Source organism: Cervus elaphus, chromosome 12 (genome assembly GCF_910594005.1).
Source record: "Cervus elaphus chromosome 12, mCerEla1.1, whole genome shotgun sequence".
Taxonomy (NCBI): domain Eukaryota; kingdom Metazoa; phylum Chordata; class Mammalia; order Artiodactyla; family Cervidae; genus Cervus; species Cervus elaphus.
Window position 1 is genome coordinate 11,037,617 of NC_057826.1, and position 25,659 is coordinate 11,063,275.

The following is a 25,659-nucleotide window of genomic DNA, read 5'->3' on the forward strand; positions in this document are numbered from 1 at the left end:
ATGGGTGTCTAATTTTGAAATATCTGTTAAAGTGAAGCCGAATCCGGCCTCTGTACCCAGGCACCAAATTAAATCTTAGAGACAGTTTTGGGTGAAGTAGAAAAGAAGAGCTTTATTGCTTTGCCCGGCACAGAAAAGTCACAGCGGGCTAATGCCCTCAAAGCTGTGTGTCCCAACTTGGAGCTATAGTGAGAAGTTTTACAGTAATGGTGCAAAGAGGACATGGTCAGCTCATGGACATTCTTCTGATTGGTTGGTGGTGAGGTAGGTGGGAGTCAGCATCATCAACCTTCTGGTTCCCAGTGGTCTGGGTAGCAGACTGCCTCCTGGGGAGTTCAGTATCTGCAAAGTAGCTCCATTGTTACGTATCCCTTGTGAGGGAAACTGGACTTTGCCCAAGGCTGCCCTGTTGTTTTGGTTTTTTTTTTTTTTTTTTTACTTCCATGTCTTAGCATCCCCTTCCTTCCCTAATTAGCAACTGTTTGAACCTACTCCTTAGAACTCTGAGAAGGTCATAGTAGTTTGGTAGTTTAAGTCGCTAAGTCGTGTCCAACTCTTGCGACCCGATGGACTGCAGCCCGCCAGGCTTCTCTGTCCTTGGGATTTTCCAGGCAAAAATACCAGAGTGGGTTTGCTATTTATTTCTCCAGGGGGTCTTCCAGACTCAAGAATTGAACCCAGGTCTCCTGCATCGCAAGAGATCCCTGCATTGCAGACGGATTCTTTACTGACCGAGCTACAAGGGAAACCTCATAGAGGCTGAATAAAGCCTATCTTCTGTAATCAAGAAATGGGGTGACTCCGAGACTTTCAGGAGTCCCACAGGGTCCCGCTTGGTATCAAAAGTACACAATCTAGAAATAAAGGACTCCTCCGATATTCCAAGGAATCCACACAACTTTGAGCATTGGGGCTCTTTGAGGGACGTATATCTGCAAAATGACTTTACCAGCCTATTTTCTGCTACTTTTTCGCTTGGTTCCAACAAGTGTCCTACAGTTTGGATGAAGAGGACTCTGTGAAGTGGATACAGCTCTGCTGGGTTGAGTCCCCGCAAGTGAAAAAGGCAGACGGTCTCTTCTCTAACTGATCTCAGTCTTCCTCTCCTTCCAACTTGTCTCCTCAGGTCCTGTTACCATCTTTCAGCCATTTGTCAAGAAAAGTTTTGCAGTGGACCTCTTTCCAAATGAAACTGAATTGCATTTTTGAACCCCAAGAAACTGCTTCATAACCTCTTTTACTTAATATCTGTATAGTGCCAGAAGTGCACACACAGTGTTAAAGTAAAAATATAGACACTATATCCTTTATCATCTGAACTTCAAAACCTATTGTGATTTCAATAGCCCTATAAGAAAATGGTGGTTGTTTTATGTTAATAAGAAAATAGACACATAGAGTTTTACAAAGAAAACTGTATTTGCTAAAATATACCTATTAAATCTGTTTTGTAAGCTTTGTCTGCGGGAGACAGGAATCTTAAGAATTGCAGTGAAGCTCCTTTCTAGTTCCTAATAACTGCTACTTATGTTGTCACGCTGTATTATGCTGAATTACGCTGAAGTCTGAAGCAGAGGAACGCCTAAAGAAAAATATTCTGTGCACCAGTATGAACTGTTGAGCTCCATAGCAGTTTGGTGTGTGTTGAAGGTTTTGGAATAGTACAATTGCCCGCTGATTCATGGCCCTTTCCACCAGATATCTAAACATGCCTATAGGTGCAAAAGCCGGAAGACCTAACAGACAGGATTTCTGAATTTCACTGTTGTTTCTACCACTGGATCTTACCCTTGGTCTAGAGAAAATAAATGAAACAGCAGACTTTTGCTTCTAGGTTTTTAATGTAGAGGCCAGGATTCAGTAGGTTGATTAGAACATGGTAACTCTGCCTTTGTCTTCAGGAGGCCAGCATTTATTAAAACATCTCTTGTGGGCAGCTTGTGTGTTATGCCAGTGTTAAATGTTACAAAAAAGAAAAGGAAATGTTAGTATCATAAAACTCAACCTCATACCTAATGTCCTTTAATCAACAGAAAGAATGTCCTGACCCCTGTGTGTGTATGTATTGGATGCGTGGTCTTAAGCACAGACGCTTCAGAACTGGCAAAATGAAATTCTTCCTGGGTTCAAGTTTGCCAAGGACATATCTTCAAAATTCTAGCTGCTAAGAGTTGATGGCTAGCAAGGGATTAGGAATTTACATAAAGCACATACTGTTACAGCTTCGGGTTGCTCTCCTTTTCTGTTGGTGATTTACCATGAAAATAGACTACTTGGGTTTACATACCAATTTTGCCACCATGTGAGTGACTGTAGGGTTATTTACACTTTATTCCTCTGTTGCCTCATCTGCAAAATGGGGATAACATTAGTATCTACATTATATGATGGTATGAGGATTAAGAATTGTATTCAAGATTGAATTACATTTGTATAGTTCAGTCATAGAATTAGGTATAATTGATCATTTGCTTCCTAGGCCAGTGGAAGTCCAGCTTCTTAAGCCTCTGAGATAAACCACATACTATATTCCTTGTGTTGTATTGATCTTTACGAAATGGAGTCTTAGTTGTGAATTTCTGTTTGTTTTCAAACTTGATATGAAATTTAGTATCTTGTAACATTTGCAAAAGAGAAATAATCTTTAAACCCCTCTGTGAATGTCTGATTTAGTTTTCCTGGGAAATTGGTTTCAGGAAACTAAAGACAGGTTCAGCACCTGTCACTTGCTAGCGCCATTATTAAAACGTGAGCAGTTGTTTCCTTAATCCTACCGGAGAAGACTTCTCTGTGCAGAAATAATTAACCAACTTAAAAGGTAAAAAGTTTCCCTGACTCTCCATGAGGTGTTTTGCCCTAAGAGCGAGCATGGTATCTCTAAAATCCAACAAACCCTGTTTAGACTTCCCATCTGCTATCTCTTCTTGTCTTTCTAGCACAGTTAGATTTTGGGGGAAAGTGAACTTGAAATGCCATGTAATGTGACAAGACCCTAATCTCACATTAAAAAACAAAACAGAAAATAGAGTTCAGACGTGAATGTGCATACTCTTAAGTCTATATTTGAAAGCGGTAGGTTTAAGCACACTTACATGCCTAGAGAGAGAAGGACAAAAAATAAATGTACTCCCCCAACGCCACTGAGTCATAAAATTATGAGACCTGAGATGTCTGCAGACCTGGTCTCACTATCCTCATTACTTCATATCTTATTGTTGCAGATGCCTTAAAAATCTCAGCATCTGTACATGTAATGTCCTTAAAATAAATGCAGTTAGCTTTTTTCTTTGTTTAATTCTTACATCTCTTGCATATGCATATTCTCCCTCCAGTGAATTAAAAGTTCCTGCAGAACAGAACATGTGCTGTCCACATCTTACGAATTTTTCTGTTACCTAGTAATACATTTGGCGTTAATCGATTGACTAGAATATAAGGATAGAGAGAAAGACATGTTTACCAGAAAATATTTCTGATATTGAACGAGATATTGCAAAACAACCCATAAATGGAATATAAAATAATCACAACTGAAAAAGATGAAGAGAAAGTATGAAGATGTTAACTAAGACACAGGAGGTTGGGGAGGGAAGTAGAAAAATAACTGTACGCAAGAAGGAGCCAAGCAATTTTTTTAAGATTGAAGGTTTACTCAGAAAAAGTCACCATTTGAATAAGTACCCCCAAACATAATCAAATAGTCAAAATAAACTAGTATGTGTAAACATGCAACAAAAAAAACCTTCTTCATGCATCACTTGGTTGATTGAAAATTCTAAGCAAAAATATTTATATAACCTACTGGTTTTACAGTAGGGAAAAGATTATTTGTTTATTTTAAAATCACAATGAGTTTAACATATTAATATTTAACCCAAGTTTAGAGGGTCACTTTTAAGTGAGAAAAATTATGAGATGAAAAAATGAAAATGAAGTTTTTAAACAACAAGTTGTACTGAAGCTATTGTTTATGAAGAAGAGTTTATCCAGTGCATAAAATTCTGCTTTAAAATCACTATGGCATTGATTTGTATTTTACTATTCAAGGACCAATATAATTCTTGAGGAAAGCTATAATTTTACTATTTAAATGAATGTAGCATATATGGTGGCTAAAACTATTAGTTCTCCTAAATCTACACATGAGGGACTATGCTAAGAAACATGTCATTTTTTTTATTGAAATATAGTTCATTAGCAATGCTGTTAATTTCTCCTGTACAACATACTGTGACTCAGCTATAAATATATATATATAGTCTTTTTTATATTTTTTCTATTATGATTTATCTCAGGACATTGAAGACATCCTGTGCTGTCCAGTAGGACCTTGTTGTTTATGAATTCTATATGTAATAGTTTGCATCTACTAACTTCAGACTTACAGTCCATCCCTTCCCACACCCCTCGCTTGGCAAGCACAAGTCTGTTCTCTATTGTCTGTGAGTCTAAGAAACATGTCGTTTTGATGAATCTGTCCCACACATGAAAACATTAAATGAAGCCATTTAAAAGGCATGGCAGTTTAAATTGAGCACGTGCTGCAAAAAGACTAACAATAGTGCAAGTTAAGGGGGAGGAACAAAATACCTAAGTCCTTTAGGTGGAACTTGGAAAGGAAGTTTAAGTAGAACTTGAAAAGTTATGAAAGTGACAAAATAGCATTTACAACTTAACAATTTCGAAAAAGCAGAAGTAAGGATGTTTCCACTCTTCTCTCAAAAATCACATTAGAGAAATGCAAATACGAAGAAACAGAAACAGTGGTTTACACATTGATAACTAGAAGACATCTATAACTCCAAGTCAAAGAAGACAGGGCCAAATGACTCATAACAATAAAGAGGGTAAAATGACTTAACATGCCTGTCAAGGGGAGAGCTTTGGAAGGCAAATTTTATTCAACCTGTAAAGTTTCAGAAAGATTTTTGAGCTGGTGGTACTTTTTTTACTGCAGAAGGAAAAAGTGGAAATAAGGACATTGGAAGTGTCTTCAAGGAAGGGTTAGAACCTCCAAACTGTCTCCATCTGTACCTCTCCACACACCTTGCAGGAAGCCACAAGGTTATACTCTGGAGAAGCTCTGAATCAGAAGTGAAGGCAGGGAACAGCATCAGTGTGAGACAGGGACACGAAGAGGAAGTAAAAGAGAACCCCAGTTCCTAACCCTGTCTAGTTCCCAAAAGAAATGAACTCCCCCTGAGAAAAAAGCCCTCATGCACATATAATATGGAGCCTCCTCCCAGTTAAAAAAAAAAAAAAAAAAGCCATCTGACCACCTGGTTAGCCTACAGTTTGATTATATAAGTCTCAGGTATTTTTGCAATAACTTCTGTGCTATGCATTGGTAACTAACAAACCATGAAATCTTACAGCTTAACACTGTGCAAGCTGCTTTTTCATCCCCATTACGTTCCAATACAGTGAGCGGCTCTCTGGCTTGTAGCTCTGCCCTCTGGAACACGTGGTCTCCGGGGTCCTCATGGCAGGATCTAGGGTGGAAGAGGGAGCACGTAGACTCAACTCTCTCGGTCCAGAAGGGACACTTACCTCCACTCACAGCCTGGTGCAGATCCATTCATGTGGGAGACGTGGAGGAACACTCGGAACATTGGGTGGTCACTAACTTCTCAACAGCTCTGTGAGAAATCTGTGTGCAGGGTCTTGCAGGCCCCTTCCTTCCCATGCCGCAGCCGTGGGGTTTGCTTTTAATTTCACTGCATATTTGCAATTTGTTTTGAATGTAAAAGCTATCTATGTGCCTGCCCTGTGATAGGAGTTAGAATACAGAGGTGTGTATGGTACAGTCTCTGGTCTCAAGATTATTCTACATTTGACCTCTTAATTCAATATTGGCTTTGAAATAAGTTTCAGGTCATTCCCTCTTAGTGCTCATATTGGTATGTATAAATCAGTGGCTAGCTAATCAAAGACTGTAAAAGTTATTGATTTGTAATCAACAGGACCTTTTGTCCCTGTTGCAAAATATTTAATTTCGGATATTTCTTCCAAGTCTTTTGAGAACTGCACTTTTCCTTTTTAACTCAAATAGTTGTTGAGAGCTCTTTTCTTCTTTACAATGGCAACATGTAAGGATCTCTAATGTGCTCTGTAGATAAGTAAATGCAAATTTATCTGTTTCTCATTATTACCTTGTGATTTACTTCTGATGTGCACTGAAGCAGGTTTGTGAATTAATATGAAATTCTCTATAGAAAGTTTCATAGCTTATCAATTGAAAGCAGTTATCTAGGAAGAGCTTTGTATCTGAGACAGTTTGCAAATACGTCTCATATACTTCTTTAAAACTTTTATTTTCTGATTTGAAAACATACGTTTATCTTAGAAAAACTATTTCTTCTTGGTTGACTCTCTCAATCTACAGCTTGAACTGCTTATACCCGTGGTACAACTGATTTTTAGTAGTTGGATTCTGAGAGTATTGATCAATTTTTTATAATGTTTGCTTGCCTTGTTTTCTAGAGTACCCGAGTGGCTTTGGACCATCTGGAGTCTGTGCCTGAGAAGCTGAGCCTGCTAGAAGATTTCAAAGGCTTCCGAGTGAGAAAGCGTTGGCTTGTCCCTTTCAGTATTGTTATCTGAGTGAGAACAAGTGACATCTTCCTGATGTGCAAAGAAAATTGTAGGGAGGGAGGAAGAACCAAGGAGCTTGGAGACTCTTAGCTCTCAATCTTATCTGAGTTTATTGACATTTGTGAAGCCAGGATTGAAAATAGTGGAATTTATATATTAGCACAATAAAGGAAAATAGAGACTTTTACCCTATTACCAGAAGCTCATTTGGCCCCCTAAAGCTTTAATTATAATTTAGAAAAACCTGAGAATTAAAATTATATCACAGTGCATTGGTGATATATAACTTTTTGATGAACAGTTTTCATTTGTGAATTATCTTCTTTTATTAAATCATTAAATTTCCAGAGTACTGTTTGTCTTAGAGATACAGTAGTACACAGGTTATCCCTATATGACAATATATGAGTTCAAATCCACATAGAATTTTAGATTTTGTATCAAATGCTATTTATTGATAGAACTCTAACCCTAAAGGATTTCATTATGAAGCCAGTTAATTACATATGTGGATTTACCTACTACAGTTTTTTTTTAAGTTGCTTATAGAGGAGAGAGGCAAAGCAAATAACCCTCCCACCCAGTCATGCCAAACAAGGTGCAGCTCAGATAGCATCTTCACGTGTCCCCTTAGGGATACATGTGTAGTGGACAGTTTTAATGATCTGTGGTTTTTTCACCCTGTATGAACAAACAAAGGTGAGAGAGTCTCTTTCTGAAAAACATTTAACCATTCATTTCACATTGGCCTTAAAGTATTGCTTGTATTTAGGTTCTGCTTAACGCTAACATATTTGAGAATATAGTGAGTAAGAAATATAAGGCAGATCATGCCATATTGATTTCTTGGAGATATTAATGCGATTCATCTTTCAAGGTCTACACTATTTTAAAATTTCACTGTGTATTTTGCTAGTTCAGTAACTGAACATTTTTGAGTGGGATCTAAGGTTGAGCTGACACTTGTGGAAATCTTGAATATCACGTATAGAATAAAACCAAGCATTTCTAGTATACTTTATTAAAGTTTCAATTCTTTTTCATGATTTGATTTTATATTTGCAGTCTAAATCTCAGTCACTATCAAAGAATTATGAAAAATGTACAAGAAGATATAATTTCTGTTCACCCTTATATGACCCAGTGTGGAAAGGAGACAATATGTTACACCCATGTCCTTTCCACTTTTTTCTCTTTAGATAATAGAACTTATCAAAGTGAATGAAGGGCAGGCAAGAGAGAAGGTTTTAGAAACAGGTGGCATTTGTCACCTGAGAAACTGATGCCTGTCTTTACCAGTATAAAAATGTAAAATGTAATCTCCGGTAACAGCTCATTTTTCCTCAGTGGTCTACATTAAACAGAATGTTCACAAGTACAATGTAAAAGTTGTTCCCTACTATTGCCAAATTTCTTTATTGTTTTTCATCATATGGGCTATTAATTATCTACAAATCTAGCTTATGTGTATGCACACTCACATAGGAAGATGCCTCTGTGGTGAGATTTTTAGAGACAGAATGTTTTTCAAAATTTAGAATTGTACTTTTAGTCATTCAAATGGAAATGTCTACCTTTAAAATGGAAAGAAATTCAATAGCAAGAATTAACACACTATATATGGCAGGCAAAAGCTAAGCATTTTATATTTCTTCAAATCCTCAGAGACACATTATAGATTGGCATTATTTTCCCTCATTTTACTACTCAGGAAACTGAAGCTTAGAGTGTGTAGATTATATAAAACTATGATATAATTCTGCATATTTATAGGAAAGCCCATCTGTTTTGCCTACCACCTCTAGCCTGAAACCCATTCCATATGTACTCTAGAGCCATCTATATGATAAAAAGAGGTCATGTAATCAATTAATGAAAACATTGCCTTAAATAAAAATATATAAAGCCTTTAGATTATTAGATGCAGATTATATTTTTCAAATCCTTAAAACTTTCTAAAATTTTGTATGCAGTTAACAAGTTGAAAGACCTAAGTTCTGGTTCATGCTCCTGCCCCAGACAAACTCACTTAATATCTTAGAGCTTATTTCCTCATCCATAAGATGAGAGATTTGAACCATATTATCTCTGTTGTTCCTGCTCACACTGGCATCACTAGCATATATGTGAAAATGCATTTCACATGTTTTTGAACAATACTGTAGTCTCTGACAACTAAATGTGAATGCAAATATCATCTTACTTAGATGATCTTGACTTTATTCTTATTTAAAAGTGTCATGGTCTCTGTCTCTCTCTTTCTCTCTACCCCTTCCTCCCCACCCCACTTCATTTTTTTTTAAATCCTTATTTTGAAAGGAATGGTTCAGCACCACAATCCTACATTTAAATATTACATATTTGATATGGAGGAGAGGGAACAGCTTTGGGTTCCAAGGTCACTCTGCCACAAATTGCCTAGCCTTGGACAGGACATTCTTAACTTACCTAGGCTGTAAATCTTTTTAAAAAATAAAAATGATAACTTTGGAATTCTAATACGCCTTCTTGTCTGAACATTCAAAAAATTATTTGGGGCTATTTGGGGAACTAAATTCCATAGATCATTTTTCTTATACATGAAAATCAGTTGCCCTAATTCTGTTTAATTTCTCCCTAGTTCATACTAGAAGGGTCTACATAGGGGACTTCCCTGGCAGTCCAGTGGTTAAGACTCCAGGTTTCCAATGTTTAGATCCCAGTTTAGATCCTTGGTTGGGGAACTAAGATCTGATATGCCCGGCAATGCAGCCAAAAAAAAAAAAAGAAATATCTAAGTAACGAAATGTCTAAGTAACAGGCTGCGGTGACTGTTTGCTGTGTTCTGTCCTCTCTCCCCAGAAAGAAGGAAAAATAGGAAGGTAGGCAGACCCTGGTAATTTTTTCTGTCTTAATTTATTATCGGAATCTTTACATGCTTTTGAGGGCAGATGAGCTATTCCTTTTTTTTTTTTTCCTATAAGATATTTTTGATGTGGACCATTTTTAAAGTCTTTTTTGAATTTGTTATAAGATTGCTTTTGTTTTACGGTGTTGGTCTTTTGGCCCTGAAGCATATGGGATCTGAGTTCCCCAATCAGGGATTGAACCCATACCCCCTGCATTGGAAAGCAAAGTCTTAACCACTGGACCACCAAAGAAGTCCCAAGATGAGCTATCCTTACATTTAAAAATCTACATGAAATAATAGTTAAAAGGTAGTGTGTTGAAGAAAGAGAATTTTTTTTTTTTTTTTGCTAAGTGCAATTCTAAGGGACAGTATACACCATCCAAAAGTGGCATAGTGTCATTAAATACCATCTTCAAACAACTCACTGTTACTTTAAATTTTTCCCTTCACCTAAAGGGTGTCAGTCATTTCAGATTGGCATGGGAACTACCAGTGGAAAAAAAAAATGCCAATAACTTTTGTGGGACTCTGTTTTTATTTTTAATGGTAGCATCTAAAGTGACCATCTTTTTCCTTATCCTTGGGAACCTATGATTCCTCTGTATATCTCTCTAAATGCCTATAATGATTTATTATCTAGATATCAAAACTTTCTCAGCTTAATTTCAAGCTCTGGTTTCTCTTTCATCTGCCAATTTAGACCCTTTCTTGTTTTTGCAGGGTTCCCGCAGTTTATCCGACAGAATTGACGGAAGATATTCAAAATACCGAGTTCACAGAGAGTCTCTTCAGCAGTGCCGGGATGACCCCAAGCACAGAATCCAAAGCTTCAAAGTAATGTCCTTGATATACATTTTCAGATTCTGGGTGTTACCCGCAGTTATGGCCACAGTTTTCTGAGCAGGCCCCGCAGCATTTGCATAAGGGTACTTAGGAAAGAAATGTCTTGATGTAGCAGATAGATCTTCAGTTTTGTAGAAGTAGAAAATAAAAATTCAGGGATCGTGTATATAACTTTTTATCTGAGAACTCATCTTTAAGTGTATGCTGTTGTGGCTCAGCTGGTAAAGAATCCGCCTGCAATGCGGAAGACCTGGGTTCGATCCCTGGATTGGGAAGATCCCCTGGAGAAGGGAACGGCTACCCACTCCAGTGTTCTGGTCTAGAGAATACCATGGACTATACAGTCCATGGGGTCGCAAAGAGTAGGATATGACTGAGTGACTTTCGCTTTCTTTCACCCTCACTTTCATTGTTGCTTAACATGGTGTTTGTCTACGGGAATTGATGCTGCTTAGGAAATCCTGGTGGGCTTCCCAAATGGCTCAGGGGAAAAGAATCTGCCTGCTAATGCAGGAGATGTGGGTTTGATTCCTGGGTTGGGAAGATCCTCTGGAGAAGGAAATCACAGCCTGCTTCAATATTCTTGCCTGGGAAATCCCACCGGTAAAGGAGCCTGGTCAGCTCCAATCCATGGTGTCGCGAAGAGTTGGACACGATTTAGTGACTAAACAACAATAAGAAATCCTGAGCCAGGAAACCCTTGGCCTCTTGATCGGTCAGTGGCTTAGTGTGGATGGCCACCCTCCTCACTGTGTAAGTCTGACTATTCCTCTCTCTGCGCTAATATCCTCAGTAGGTGAAATAGCATATAGTATTTCCTAAGATCAGTGTTTATAGCCAGTCATTTCATGAGGATAAGAGCTCCATATTACTACTTCTGTCTGTGATTCATTAGTGGGGGACCATATAAGAGACTGGGAAGATTTGACTTAAATTACAAAAAGCCTACCATTCCCTAGAAGCTGTCCAAGACCCATGTGGGTTATGGGTGACTTGAAACTCATTTGACCTTTAACAGTTGTCAGCCTAGAGCTGAACTTCTTAACCCCAGCATTAGTGACATGTATGCCAGGTAATTCTTTGTTGCAGAGGCTGTCCTAGGCATTGTAGGATGTTAAGCAGCGTCCCTGAGAATCTACTCGCTGGGTATCAGTCGCATTCCCCATCCCAAGTTGTGGCATCCAAAAGTGTCTCTGGATGTTGCTAGGCATCCCCTGGAGGGCAGAGCTGCCCTCTCCCTCTCGCCGAGAACTGAGCTAGAGATGATCCATCTATAGTACACTCCAAGTCAAGTTAGAAAATAAAGCGCAAGTTTCAGCTTTTATATTCTTACAGAGTTCAATATGTATGCATATTCATTACACTGTATATATTCACTTATTTCAGCCAAGTGTAATTATTTTTAAGGTGCTTCTTCCCTCCTCTGAATGTAGTTGGACAGAATGCTCAGTGGATGTAAAGACAGTATTCATTTACATAAGCCCTCCCTGGCATGCCTAAAATGAGCTCCTTACTTCCCCCATCCCAAACAGAAACTTAACACAATATGTCGTGTTATTTATGCCCTTACTGTGAAGAGGGTGGCCTGTGACTTTGTGCTTTTTATACCTTTGCTCTTTATATTGGTATTATTGACTATAGCAGCGACCTTGTTGTCTCATATGGCAAATTTTAAGTTCACTAAATTGTCTTCCAACATTCTCATCAGGTCTCATATACTTAAGCATTTCTCTGCCACTTAGAGCACCACTGACTTAAGCAGAAGAACAAGACTTAGACAACAATAGCTAATAATAATAACTACTCATTATAGAGCACATATTAGAACAAACTGCATGAAATTGTTCTTTTTGTATGTGTCTTATGCTTTATGTGCCTGATCTCATTTAATCCTCACAGTAACCCTCTTTTTTTTTTTTTTTTTTTTTTAACCATTGAAGAAAACGAGGTTATAGAGCGATTAAGTGGTTGAATTGTAGTTAAAACCTAAATCTGCCTGGCTACAAGAACCTATATCCTTGACCACCAGGCTATTATAGTGTAAATTTGGATCTGCTATCCCTTAATTTTTTTTAGAAGTCACCAAATGTAGGACAATATCTTTAATAAATAAAAGTCTGTTTTCTCCAAAAGTACAGAAACACAATATATGCCTCTTAGTTCAATAGAGGTCTAAAACCAGATGAAACATTTAAGACATTGTTTCCCAATACAGTTAGATTCAGTATCAGGTGATTTAATGCTATCTAGTGGCACCCAAATTGCTATAAATCAGTGCAATTTCTATAACAGCATATGGCAAAGCTATGAATGTTTAACATGTTCAGCAAGTAATCTCATTGGAGTTCTCTTTAAAATTACATTTGCAGCTGAAGAGGAAATAAAGCCTAGTTTTGTGAGGCCAACACTTATCAAAATGAGAAATAAGTTTGAAAATTTTGCAAATAGGCAGTACAAATACAGGAAAGAGCCACAAAGCACATTGTATGATAACATTGTTCCACATTAATACTACTTAAATATTTTTAAATGTTGATCCATTTCAGTGATGAATGTGTAGATTATTATCCTGTGTAGCAGATGTCTGGCCTGAAATAATGCAGTGATCTAATGCAAAACTCATGAGACTATCACATTTTTTGTAGTCATTATTGACAAAAATGTGAGAGCACATTTTTGCGAATCATAGATACCAATGGTCGTTTGCTTATATGCTTTTTACAAAAATAAGTTATTAAGAATGAAAGGGGGCAACTTCAAAAGAAATAAGGTCATATGGGCAGTGATTTTAATTGTTAATTTCTTTACTTCCTGGATAATCAGAGAAGCTGCCTCTGATTTGTTGTTGTTGTCACTCAGTTATGTCCAACTCTTTGCAACCCCGTGGATTGCAGCATGCCAGGCTTCCTTGTCCTTCACTATCTCCCAGAGTTTGCTCAAACTCTGTGCAGACTATATTGCCAAAGCAGCGCGTTGCCTGTTGGAGATGGGGTTGGCAGCACGCATAAACATACAGAAGGCGGGTCTTCAAGAAGAGAATAGTTATTTGTCATCTAAATCCTTATAGATAATTTCTATACAGTTGTTTTAGAGCACAGTTCTGCAGACTACCAGCCATGGGCCAAATCTTGCCTGCTGACTGCTTTTGCAAGTAAAGTTTCCTTGGAAAACCGCCTCATTCACATATTCATGTGTTGTCTATGGTAGCTTTCATGCTCAGTGGCAGAGCTGAGTGGTTGCAACAGAAACTGTATGGCCTGCAAAGCCTCGTATACTTATCATCAGGTCCTCTTTGGGAAAATTTTGCCAACTCCTGGTCTAGAGAAAGGAGATTTTTACCAAACTATGCTTACTTCCTCTACATGTTATGTAGAATATTCTCTTCTCTTCATTTATCAGTCAAATACATACTGTGCAAGCTCTTTGTAAAGTCCTAATGCTATCCATTCATTCAACAAATATTTGTTGAGTTTCAGCCATGTGCCAGGAACTTTCTAGGTGCATGGGAATCACATCAGTGAACAAAACAAAGATCTCTGCCTTTGAGAGCTTCTGTTCTTTAGGTAAGATCTTCAGTCTGTTGTTTCTGAATGCAACAGCCGGCAAACGTATACTGAGTCTCCACTGTGCGCCAGATGCAGTGCTGGGAGCTGGAGAGAAGGACGGCGTTTTAATAAGAAAAACCATTGCCAGCCTTGGGAATTCAGGTCACTGTAGTACGAAGGAGAAGGAGATAAATGCTGTCAGGATGACCCCATTCGGGACTTCCCTGATGAGCCGGTAGTTAAGAATCCACCCTCCAATGCAGGGGTAACAGGTTCGACCCCTGGTGGGGGAACTAAGATCCCACAAGCCACGAGGGAGATAGGCCCTCACAGCACAACTACTGAGCCCACGCACTCTCGAGCCGGCGCTCCACTCCACACCGCAGCTAGAGAGAGCCAGGGGGCTGCCTTACGGCCCAGCACAGCCAAAAAAGTTTTTCTGTAAAGCGATCCCAATAAACAGCAGTGGAAGTCCAGAGAAGAAAGATGCTCTAAAGTCTTTTGAAAAGAGGCTCGTGATGACAAGGTACACAGAAGTGTTTTATCCTCATCCGTTTGGAAGAGAATCACTGTTAGCATTACAGTTGTAGAACCCTGACTCTATTACTGTTGACAGACAAATAGCTGTTGGAACAGCAGAACCGTGTTGGCAGCTGGCTCTGCTCATGTTTTCGCTGATGTCAGAAGGCAGCGAGGCATCCAATACGACTGCACTGCTGCTGGTGGGGGGGAGGGGGTAGAGTAGAAAGTGTGCAAGTCAGATTCCCTTTCAATCCAGGAGACTCATCGCCCACTGTTTACTCCAATGGCCATCACCAGGCTCAAAAGGATCAGGTTTCTAGAAACCCATCAAGATTTTCAGCAGGACCAGTGTCAACAATTGCTGAGAGCATAATGTGATGTTGTATGGAGCTTCCTAAGTTAACTGGACGGAGCCTGATCTACAAGTATATACGGAGACTTCAGTTCAGTGCTGAATCGGACACAACGTTGTATACACAACAGAAGCATTCCACAGCTCCTTTCGTCAGGCCTAACTGGGTTTCTGTAAGACAACAGACTTCTTTGCTGTCCCCGCTGTTTCAAACAGAAGAGAATGTTCAACCGTCAGCCAATAACATAGCATTGCTAATCGGAATTCACAGAGGAGCATGGTTTTGTCCAAGATATTCCCATTTGCTACCTGCCCTTTTTGCTCTCTACCCATGTTCAATGTATGGTTTTAATTTAATTAGTAGTGGAGTTTTCAGTGAAATCACAAAAGGCATGTTTTGTTCCCATCCTTCCTCCTCCTGAAAAGAAAATCATTCAAAATCATTTCAATTTCTAGAAGAACTAGTAGGCAACTTCTCTTTAAAGAAGCAGATGTTTTACAGGATAAGATGAGGTGGGTAAGGAAGCGATGATGATGGCTTTCAGCGCAGGTTATGAAGGCAGAGTCTGACAAAGCCCATTGTCATATTTGCTCAGTGTAAGCACATGTGTGCTGCTCCTAGAAGCTGTTTCTCTCTGCTTGAATCGCTCTGTGGTTTGTTTATGCTTTGCTCATAGCAATTAATGACTGTTTGCACTTTCTCCCTAAGGTCAGCTATTTCTGTCCATATCTTAAATCGTCTACAATTGTTAGCTTCTGAAGCATGCAATATATAACTCCTGGTGCAATTCACAATTGGAGGTGATTTTCATTTAATGACTATTAAAATATATCATCAGTGTATTACTTAGGTAATTTTACAGATATTGCTTGAGAATAGTAGTGGCAATCACGGTGGAAATTGAGGGAGCTTTAACCTCATGATACCCCAATTATCTGACTTATGACCACCTCTCTCCATGCTTTTTAAAGAAGTTGTGTGTAAACTGCTCTGTAAATGTAGCTCTATGCTTCTGCCAGCCCCAAGCAATTTGCCATCATTTTAAACCTCTCCTGGAAAGAAAGAAAGGGAAGTCGCTCAATCTTGTCCAACTCTTCACAACCCCGTGTACTGTAGCCTGCCAGGCTCCTCCATCCAAAGGATTCTCCAGGCAAGAATACTGGAGTGGGCTGCTATGCCCTCCTCCAGGGAATCTTCCTACCCAGGGATCGAACCTGGGTCTCCCACATTGCAGGAGCCATCGGGGTTGGGGCCGGGGGGGAGACGGTTCGGAAAGATGATTGGAGGTGCAAGTCTAATCTTTAAGTTACCATAAAAGAAATAGTAAATATAGCTAAAGGTAAATACTGAAATTTGGGAAATGCTATTCTATGGATTATATGACTTTTGAGGGCAGACACTGTCTGCCTTATCTTTGACTCCAGAATACACAGTGCATGCTAATTTGATGATTAAACTTTTTTCCCCTAACTTCAGCCTTTTATGGAATTCTAACAGATTTCATTGTTATTTTTCCAGTAATTGTTAGATGACACATCTGAAACCTCATAGGCAATTGAAAAATGCTGAACTCTGAAGCAATTTTTGTTCTTTTGAAATGATTAAGACTAACTTTCCAGCCATAATATTTAACTAGTTGATTGCATCTTGCCATTTTAAAAGTTAAACAAAAGGTTGTCAAATAAGTTGAGTTTTTTTTTTTTTTTTTGCTATAAAACCTGAAAATAGCAAAGGTGCAAAAGTGATTATTTAGGAGTCAAAATGGGTACTTGTATGAGCATATTTTTTGCTGTTGTTTTGCAGTCGCTAAGACATGTCCGATACTTTGCAACCCCAAACTGGACTGCATCACACCAGAATTCCCTGTCCTTCACTATCTCTCAAAGTTTGATCAAATTCACATCCACTGAGTTGGTGATGCCATCCAACCATCTCACCTTCTGTCACCCCTTCTCCTCCTGCCCTCAACTTTTCCCAACCTCAGGGTCTTTTCCAATGAGTCAGTTCTTCCAATCAGGTGGCCAAAGCATTGGAGCTTCAGCATCAGTCCTTCCAATGAATATTCAGGACTGATTTCCTCAGTTGACTGCCTTGAACTCCTTGCTGTCCAGGGGACTCTCAAAAGTCTTCTCCAACACCACAGTTTGAAAGCATCAATTCTTCAGTGCTCAGCTTTCTTTATGGTTCAACTCTCACATCCATACATGGCTATTGGAAAAACCATAACTTTGACTATATGGACCTTTGTTGGCAAAGTAATGTCTCTGCTTTTTAATACACTGTCTACGTTGGTCATAGCTTTCCTTCCAAGGAGCAGGCATCTTTTAATTTCATGGCTGCAGTCACCATCCACAGTGATTTTAGAGCCCAGAAAAATAAAGTCTGTCACTGCTTCCACTTTTCCTCCTTCTATTTGCCATGAACTGATGGGGCCAGATGCCATGATCTTAGTTTTTTGAATGTTGAGTTTTAAGCCAGCTTTTTCACTCTCCTCTTTCACTTTCATCAAAAAGCTCTTTAGTTCCTCTTCATTTTCTACCATAAGGGTGGTGTCATCTGCATATCTGAGGTTGTTGATATTTCTTCCAGCAATCTTGATTCCAGCTTGTAATTCATCCAGCCTGGCATGTCACATGATTTACTCTGCATTTAAGCTAAATAAGCAGGGTGACAATATACAGCCTTGACATACTCCTTTCCTAATTTTAAACTAATTTTCCCTAAATTTAAATACCTAGAGTAACAGGCAAATTTGGGCTTGGAGTACAGACTGAAGCAGGGCAAAGTCTAACATGGTTTTGCCAAGAGAACGCACGGGTCATAGCAAACAGCCTCTTCCACCAACATAAGAGAAGACTTTACACATGGACATCACCAGATGGTCAATCCTGAAATCAGATTGATTATATTCTTTGCAGCCAAAGATGGCAAAGCCCCGTATAGTCAGCAAAAGCAAGACCGGGAGCTGACTGTGGCTTGGATCATGAACTCCTTATTACCAAATTCAGACTTAAATTGAAGAAAGTGGGGAACACCACTAGACCATTCAGGTATGACTTAAATAAAATCCCTTAGGATTATACACTGGAAGTGACAAATAGATTCAAGGGATTATCTGATAGAGTGCCTGAAGAACTATGGATGGAGGTTCGTGATATTGTATAAGAGGCAGTGAATAAGACCATCCCTGAGAAAAAGAAAGGCAAAATGGTTGTCTGAGGAGGCCTTTCAAATAGCTGTGAAAAGAAGAGAAGCAAAAGGCAAAGGAGAAAAGGAAAGATATGTCCATTTGAATGCAGAGTTCCAAAGAATAGCAAGGAGAGATAAGAAAGCCTTCCTCAGTGATCCGTGCAAAGCAATAGAGGAAATCAATGGAATGGGAAAAACTAGAGATCTCTTCAAGAAAATTAGAGATACCAAGGGAACATTTCATGCAAAGATGGGCACAATAAAGGACAGAAATGTTATAGACCTAACAGAAGCAGAAGATATGAAGAGGTGGCAAGAATACACAGAAGAACTATACAAAAAAGATCTTCATGACACACATAATCATGATGGTGTGATCCCTCATCTAGAGCCAGACTTCCTGGAATGAGAAGTCAAGTGGGCCTTAAGAAGCATCACTACAATCAAAGCTAATGGAGGTGATGGAATTCCAGTTGAGCTATTTCAAATCTGAAAAGATGATGCTGTGAAAGTGCTGCACTCAGTATGCCAGCAAATTTGGAAAACTCAGCAGTGGCCACAGGACTGGAAAAGGTCAGTTTTCATTCCAATCTCAAAGAAAGGCAATGCCAAAGAATGCTCAAACTACCACACAGTTTGCACTCATCTCACACGTTAGCAAAGTTATGCTCAAAATTCTCCAAGCCAGGCTTCAACAGTATGTGAACACTGAACTTTCAGATGTTCAAGCTGGATTTAGAAAAGGCAGAGGAACCAGAGATCAAATTGCCAACATCCATTGGATCATCAAGAAAGCAGAGTTCCAGAAAAATATCTACTTCAGCGACTGAACTGAACTGAATTTTAAACTAGTCCATTGTTCCATGTCCAGTTCTAACTGTTGCTTTTTCACCCACATACAGGTTTCTCAGGATACAGGTAAGGTGGTCTGGTATGCCCATCTCTAAGAATTTTCCATAGTTTGTTGTGGTCCACACAAAGGTTTAAGCATAGTCAACAAAGCAGAGGTAGATGGTTTTTCTGGAATTCCCTTACTTTTTCTGTGATCCAATGAATGTTGGCAGTTTGATCTCTGGATCCCCTTTTCTAAACCCAGCTTGTGCATCTGGAATTTCTCAGCTCAATACTGCTGAAGCCTAGCTTGAAGTATTATGAGTGGGACCTTGCTGGCATGTGAAATGAACACAGCTGTCCAGTAGTTTGAACATTCTCTGGCACTGCCTTTTTTTGGGATTGGAATGAATATTGGACCTTTTCACTACTGAGTTTTCCAAATTTGCTGACATATTGAGTGCAGCACTATAAGAGCATCATATTTTAGGATTTTAAATAACTCAGCTAGAATTCCATCACCTGTGGTAGCCTTGTTTGTAGTAATGCTTCCTAAAGCCCACTTTTGTTTGGCCCTAGATGATGGACCATACCATCATCATTATCCTGTTCATTAATACCTGTTTTGTATAGTTCTTCTATGTATTCTTGCCACTTCTTAAACTCTTCTGCTTCTCTTAGGTCCTTACTGTTTCTGTCCTTTATTGTGCCCATCCTTTCATGAAATGTTCCCCTGATACCTCCAGATTTCTTGATGAGATTTCTAATCTTTCCCATTGTACTGTTTTCCTCTATTTCCTTGTGTTGTTCAGTTAAGAAAGACTTCTTATCTCTCCTTGCTATTCTCTGGAAGTCTGCATTCATTAGGGTCTTTAATTTTTTTTAACCCTACCAAACCCAGTCCCCCTGACAAACCACATGCTTTCTTCACTGTTTCCAATGATTTGCTCAATTAGAGCATTAAGAAAGGAAAGATTATAAAGAAATTTAACTGTAAAGATACCATTGTTAATCATATTGAATTCAAAATTTTAACTATATTAGGTACATCAGTTCAGTTCAGTTGCTCAGTGGTGTCCAAATCTTTGCAACCCCATTGACTGCAGCACGCCAGGCCTCCCTGCCCATCACCAACTCCTGGAGCTTACCCAAACTCATGACCATTGAGTCGGTGATGCCATCCAACCATCTCATCCTCTATCGTCCCCTTCTCCTCCTGCCTTCAATATTTCCCAGTATCAGGGTCTTTTCAAATGAGTCAACTCTTCGCATGAGGTGGCCAAAGTATTGGAGTTTCAGCTTCAGCATCAGTCCTTCCAATGAGCACCCAGGACTGATCTACTTTAGGATGGACTGGTTGGATCTCCTTGCAGTCCAAGGGACTCTCAAGAGTCTTCTCCAACACCACAGTTCAAAAGCATCGATTCTTTGGTGCTCAGCTTTCTTTATAATCCGACTCTCACTTCCATACATGACTACTGGAAAAACCCATAGGCTTGACTAGATGGACCTTTCTTGGCAAAGTAATGTCTCTGCTTTTTAATATGCTGTCTACTTTGGTCATAACTTTCCTTCCAAGGAGTAAGCATCTTTTAATTTCATGGCTGCAGTCACCATCTGCAGTGATTTTGGAGCCCCCAAAAATAAAGTCAACCACTGTTTCCACTATTTCCCCATCTATTTGCCATGAAATGATGGGACCGGATGCCATGATCTTAGTTTTCTGAATGTTGAGCTTTAAGTCAACTTTTTCACTCTCCTCTTTCACTTTCGTCAAGTAGTTCTTTAGCTCTTCTTCACTTTCTGCCATAAGGGTGGTGTCATCTGCATGTCTGAGGTTATTGATATTTCTCCTGGCAATCTTGATTCTAGCTTGTGCTTCATCCAGCCCAGCATTTCTCAGGATGTACTCTGTATATAAGTTAAATAAACAGGGTGACAATATATAGCCTTGAGATACTCCTTTTCCTCTTTGGAACCAGTCTAACTATTGCTTCCTGACCTGCATACAGGTTTCTCAAGAGGCAGGTCAGGTGGTCTGGTATTCCCGTCTCTCAGAATTTTCTACAGTTTATTGTGATCCACAGAGTCAAAGGCTTTGGCATTGTCAATAAAGCAGAAATAGATATTTTTCTGGAACTCTCTTGCTTTTTCGATTATCCAGTGGATGTTGGCAATTTGATCTCTGGTTCCTCTGCCTTTTCTAAAGCCAGCTTGAACATCTGGAAGTTCACGATTCATGTATTGCTGAAGCCTGACTTGGAGAATCTTGAGCATTATTTACTAGCGTGCGAGATGAGTGCAATCGTGCGGTAGTTTGAACATTCTTTGGCATTGTCTTTCTTTGGGATTGGAATGAAAACTGACCTTTTCCAGTCCTGTGGCCACTGCTGAGCTTTCCAAATTTGCTGGCATATTGAGTGCAGCACTTTCACAGCATCATCTTTTAGGATTTGAAATAGCTCAACTGGAATTCCATCACCTCCACTAGCTTTGTTTGCAGTGATGCTTCCTAAGGCCCACTTGACTTCTCATCCCAGGATGTCTGGCTCTAGGTGAGTGATAATGCCAGTTAATTGTCTTGTTAGTTTGTAATAAATATACTATAACATATTTATCCAAACAATCCTTGTTTCCTTTAAATAGTCACTTTAAGGGAATAAACATTGATTCTAGGAACCATCATTATAAAATATCTTTGTATCTCTACCTTTGTTTCTTAAGTCAGTGACACATTTTTTTGAGTATCTTTGTTTATGGCAAATTTTTACCCACTGTGAATATATTTGGTTTTTGAAAATGGATTAAAATCATGTAGAGCCAAGTCTGAAATGGGTTAAGAAAACACACACACACACACACACACACACACACACACACACCAAAAACTGAGTATAATCCTTTTTTTTTTTAGTGAGTCACTAAGAATATTAAATTCTTATACCATAAAATAGCAATTGAATATAGGTAAATTTATCAAATGGCCTGATCCAACACAGTATTTTTTCATGAGTCTGTTCCTCTGTGGCTGAATGTGGCTTCATGTTTATTGTCTTATGATATAATTGTGGAAGAGATGGTTTGCATAGTTAGATGTTCTGATTGTTCAGTGGTTCTGCTTGGGTAGGTTAGAATTTCAAAGTGTCAGTGCTGAGAAGTCTTCGGAGATGATCTTGCCCAGCTCTGTCATTTTCTTACATGAAGAAAATGAGAATGGGAGAGTGACAGTCTCCTACTTCCAACTTCCAGAGAGCAAACTTTGAAGAATATGATCATTATTGAGTTCCTTATTGCATATGGCACTGTTCTGAACTATGAAGATTAGGATGGGTAGGTGGAAATATAGAAAGAGGTGATCAAAGCCCCACCCTCATGGAAGTTAAAAGCTATATAATGGCAGCCACGCAGATTGAGTTATGGAAGGCTAACTTTTAAGTAAACTGTCTAGTTAGAACTTTCAAATAGGAATAAAGTTTACTGAGGAAGAGGTGAAGCTTTTCCAAGCACTAATGGAGAATTGGGAATTAAGAGTGGGGAGCAAACAGAGGAACAGTGCATTGTTAGGCTAGAGACAAATTCAGGAAAGCATTTCTGCCACAGATTCAGGAACACATAAGTGTCTTTTCCTTTTCTCTAGGGGAAGAGTTGTATAAATTTTTTTTTAATTAAATGCAGCATTTGTCTTATAAACTTTGAACTTACAATATTTCTATGAGAAAAATACTTGGTGGGCATCATTAAATATTAATCATTAGAGATCAGTTTAGCAAAAAGATTTAGTCGGGTTGGAACAACTTTTAAGAAACCAATTACAATGTGTGTTATGAAAGAGAAGTGGATGAAACCCAGGGAAAATATTAGAAATTGCAAGTTCCTTCACCCAGTGGAATTTTTTCAGGGAATTATGGCTAAATAGCTTGTTGAGACTTAAGACAGTAATAAAAATAGGTCCCTGTGCTAAGGATGTAAGAGTTGGCAAAAAGCAAAAGCTTGCAAAGAATCTTCCCTTTTAACCAATACTTCCTTTTCAATATTTAAGTATTTAATTGAAAAAAGGTTGAAATTAGAGAGAGCCATCTTATGGTGACCCTGTAAACTTTACTTGCATAGAAAGTCCACAAATTAAATATCAATATATAATTGGAGAATTTGAAGATATTGTTTTCATATTCTGACATGTTGATTTGTTCAAAAGGATTGTGAAATATTTTTCTTTTAGGGTGTTCTTCTAGGGATCATTTCATTATTTATTTCTAGGTAACCCTGGGGATTCTGGCAATATCTTGAAGATTTGTAAGATGTTGAAACTTAAAGACATACAGCTGACCCTTGGACAACTAGGGAGTTAAGGGCACTGACCCTCAGTGCACTTGAAAATCCATTTGTAAATTGTAGTTAGCCCTCTGCATCCAAGGTATTATTCCTCATTCTTAGATTCAACCAACAGCAAATCATATTGTACTACAGTATATACTATTGGAAAAAAAAAATCTGTGTGTAAGTGGACACACGCAGTTCAAAAGGGTCAACTCTTCATTGAGTCCCACCTGTATGCCAACAGCTACTTTAGAATGAGCTGACATGGGGCAAGTCGAGCCAGAACCATGGATGTGACTATTATGCTCAGATGTGAAATCCTAAAGGCCTCGGGGAGTTGGAAGATGCACAGATAGAAAGGAGAGACATGTTTTCAGTCAGCGCTGGAAATCTGCACTCAATCATGCTTTCTATGTAAAATGTGAAAGAAAAGCATAATAAAAGGTTTCCCACTAAAAATGCTTAGATGATTATGGGCCAATAAGAGAAAGGAAAACTCAACGGAAAGCAGACACACTCATATTTGCCCACTGATGCCTGGACTGAGAAAGACAGTGAGAAAGGACAGGAGCGGAGGTGTAGATCTGGGCATCTTGCTGAATGAACCAGATGGTGTAATGACAGCCTCAGAGTGTGCCTCCCAGAGGAAGGAGGAAGTCCACAAGGGTCGTCAAATCCTATTCATTCTTGCCAAGGTAGGGTTTTAAATTTCTGAAACAAAACCAACTGGCATCAAAGCATAGGTTATATCTTTTCTGTTTACAGAAAAAGAACCTCTTATATTTTTAATGGTGCAACCAGCTTCTTGGCATATGACAATTAAAAATATGGCACAATTTGGAAAATGCAGAAAAAATTGAAAAGAAAATAATCTAGCAAATATTTTTAAAGATCTGTTTACCTAATTTAAAGGTGTATGTTTCCCAGTTCTTACTTATAAATGTCTTTTTACATTGAAATCATTATTTGTTGACAATTTTATTTCCTCTTTTTTTCATTTAACATTTTATATATATACATATATATGTATGAATTTTCTCTATGATCATCATTATTGTCATTATGGTTATGCCATAGTTTATTTCCTAATCTCATGTTGTTGAAAATTTAAGGTTAATTTCAGCTTTTTTCTATTATAATCAATTGATTAATATCTTGGTATAAAAATCTTTGTCCATATCTTGAATGTATTAACCTAATCTAGATGCCTAGAAGTACTGGATGACACATTTTAAGACTGTTTATTTATACCCATTTTTATCTAAGTTGTCTAATTTATTGGCGGAGTTGTTCATATTTCCTAATACCTTCTTAATGTCTATAGACATAATAGTATATCCTCCTTTCATTCTACATATTGGCAATTTATATCTTCCCTCTTTTTTTCCTAATCAGTCCCTGAAGAGATTTTTAGATTTTTATCACTCTTTAAAAAGAAAAAACAACCACCCAGTATGGGTTTAATTTTTTCACTGTTTTTCTGCTTTCTATTGAATTGACTTTTGCTCTTTATTATTTCCCTCCTTTTACTTAATTTAAGCTTAATTTGCTGTTCATTTTCTAGTTTCTTAAAGTAGAAACTTGGACTATCAATTTGAGACTTCTTTTGTAATATACACATTTTAATGTTATACATATTCCTCCAAATACCCTTTTAATGCCTCCTCACAAACTCTGATAATTTGTGCTTTTATTTTCATACAAGTAAAATTTTTTAAAAGATTTTTCTTTTGCTCTCTACTCATGAGTTACTTAGAAGTATGTTCTTTAATTTCTAAATATTTAAGAATTTTCAGATATCCATCTGTTGTTGATTTCTCCCGTCACTCCCTGTGGTCAGACAGCATCCTTTGTATAATTTCAGTCATCTTAAATTTATTGAGATTTGTTTTGCCACCAAGCATATAGTGTATTTTGGAGAATGTTGGATGTGCACTTGAAAAAATACTTGTAATCAGCTGTTTTGGGGTAGAGTATTCTATAAATACCAATTAGGTCTAGTTGGCCAGTCATGTTGTTCAACTCAATTCTTTATCTAAATGTTTATGAGAATTATTGAGTTAAATGAGTTACTGAGAGAGGAATGTCGAAATATCCAACTATAATTATGTGTGTGCTTATACTCAGTTGTGTTGACTCAACAACCCCATGGACTGTAGCCCCCCAGGCTTCTCCATCCATAGGATTTTCCAGGCAAGAATACTGTAGTGGGTTACCGTTTCCTTCTCCAAGGGGTCTTCCCAGCCCAGGAATCGAACCCATGTCCCTTGCATCTCCTGCACTGCAAGCAGATTCTTTACTGCTGAGCCACAGGGGAAGCCCAATAAGTCTAATTATAGATTTGCCTACTTTTTCCTTATAGTTCTACCAGTTTTGCTTCATATTTTTTGACACTGTGTTAATATATACATACAATTTAGGGCTGTTATCCCTTTTCCTTAAATTTTTTTACTTATTCAACAACTCATATATCTATTTTCATATGTAGAAAATGAGGAAGTGTAATACAGTTGACCCTTGAACAACATGGGTTTGCGTATGTCCACTTATATGCAGATCTTTTGTCAATAGTGAA

The 25,659-nt window shown here is 38.3% G+C and overlaps 1 protein-coding gene across 3 annotated transcripts in view; it reads left to right on the forward strand.

Annotated features, from left to right (window-relative positions):
• Nucleotides 1-25,659, forward strand: part of CEP128 (centrosomal protein 128) — a 447,512-nt gene that overhangs the window by 410,722 nt on the left and 11,131 nt on the right. For all 3 annotated transcript variants that reach the window (XM_043918906.1, XM_043918908.1, XM_043918907.1), the window contains 2 exons: nucleotides 6,484-6,561; nucleotides 10,205-10,318. In XM_043918906.1, the coding sequence (XP_043774841.1) occupies nucleotides 6,484-6,561; nucleotides 10,205-10,318 (192 nt within the window). The remainder of the gene's footprint in view (nucleotides 1-6,483; nucleotides 6,562-10,204; nucleotides 10,319-25,659) is intronic.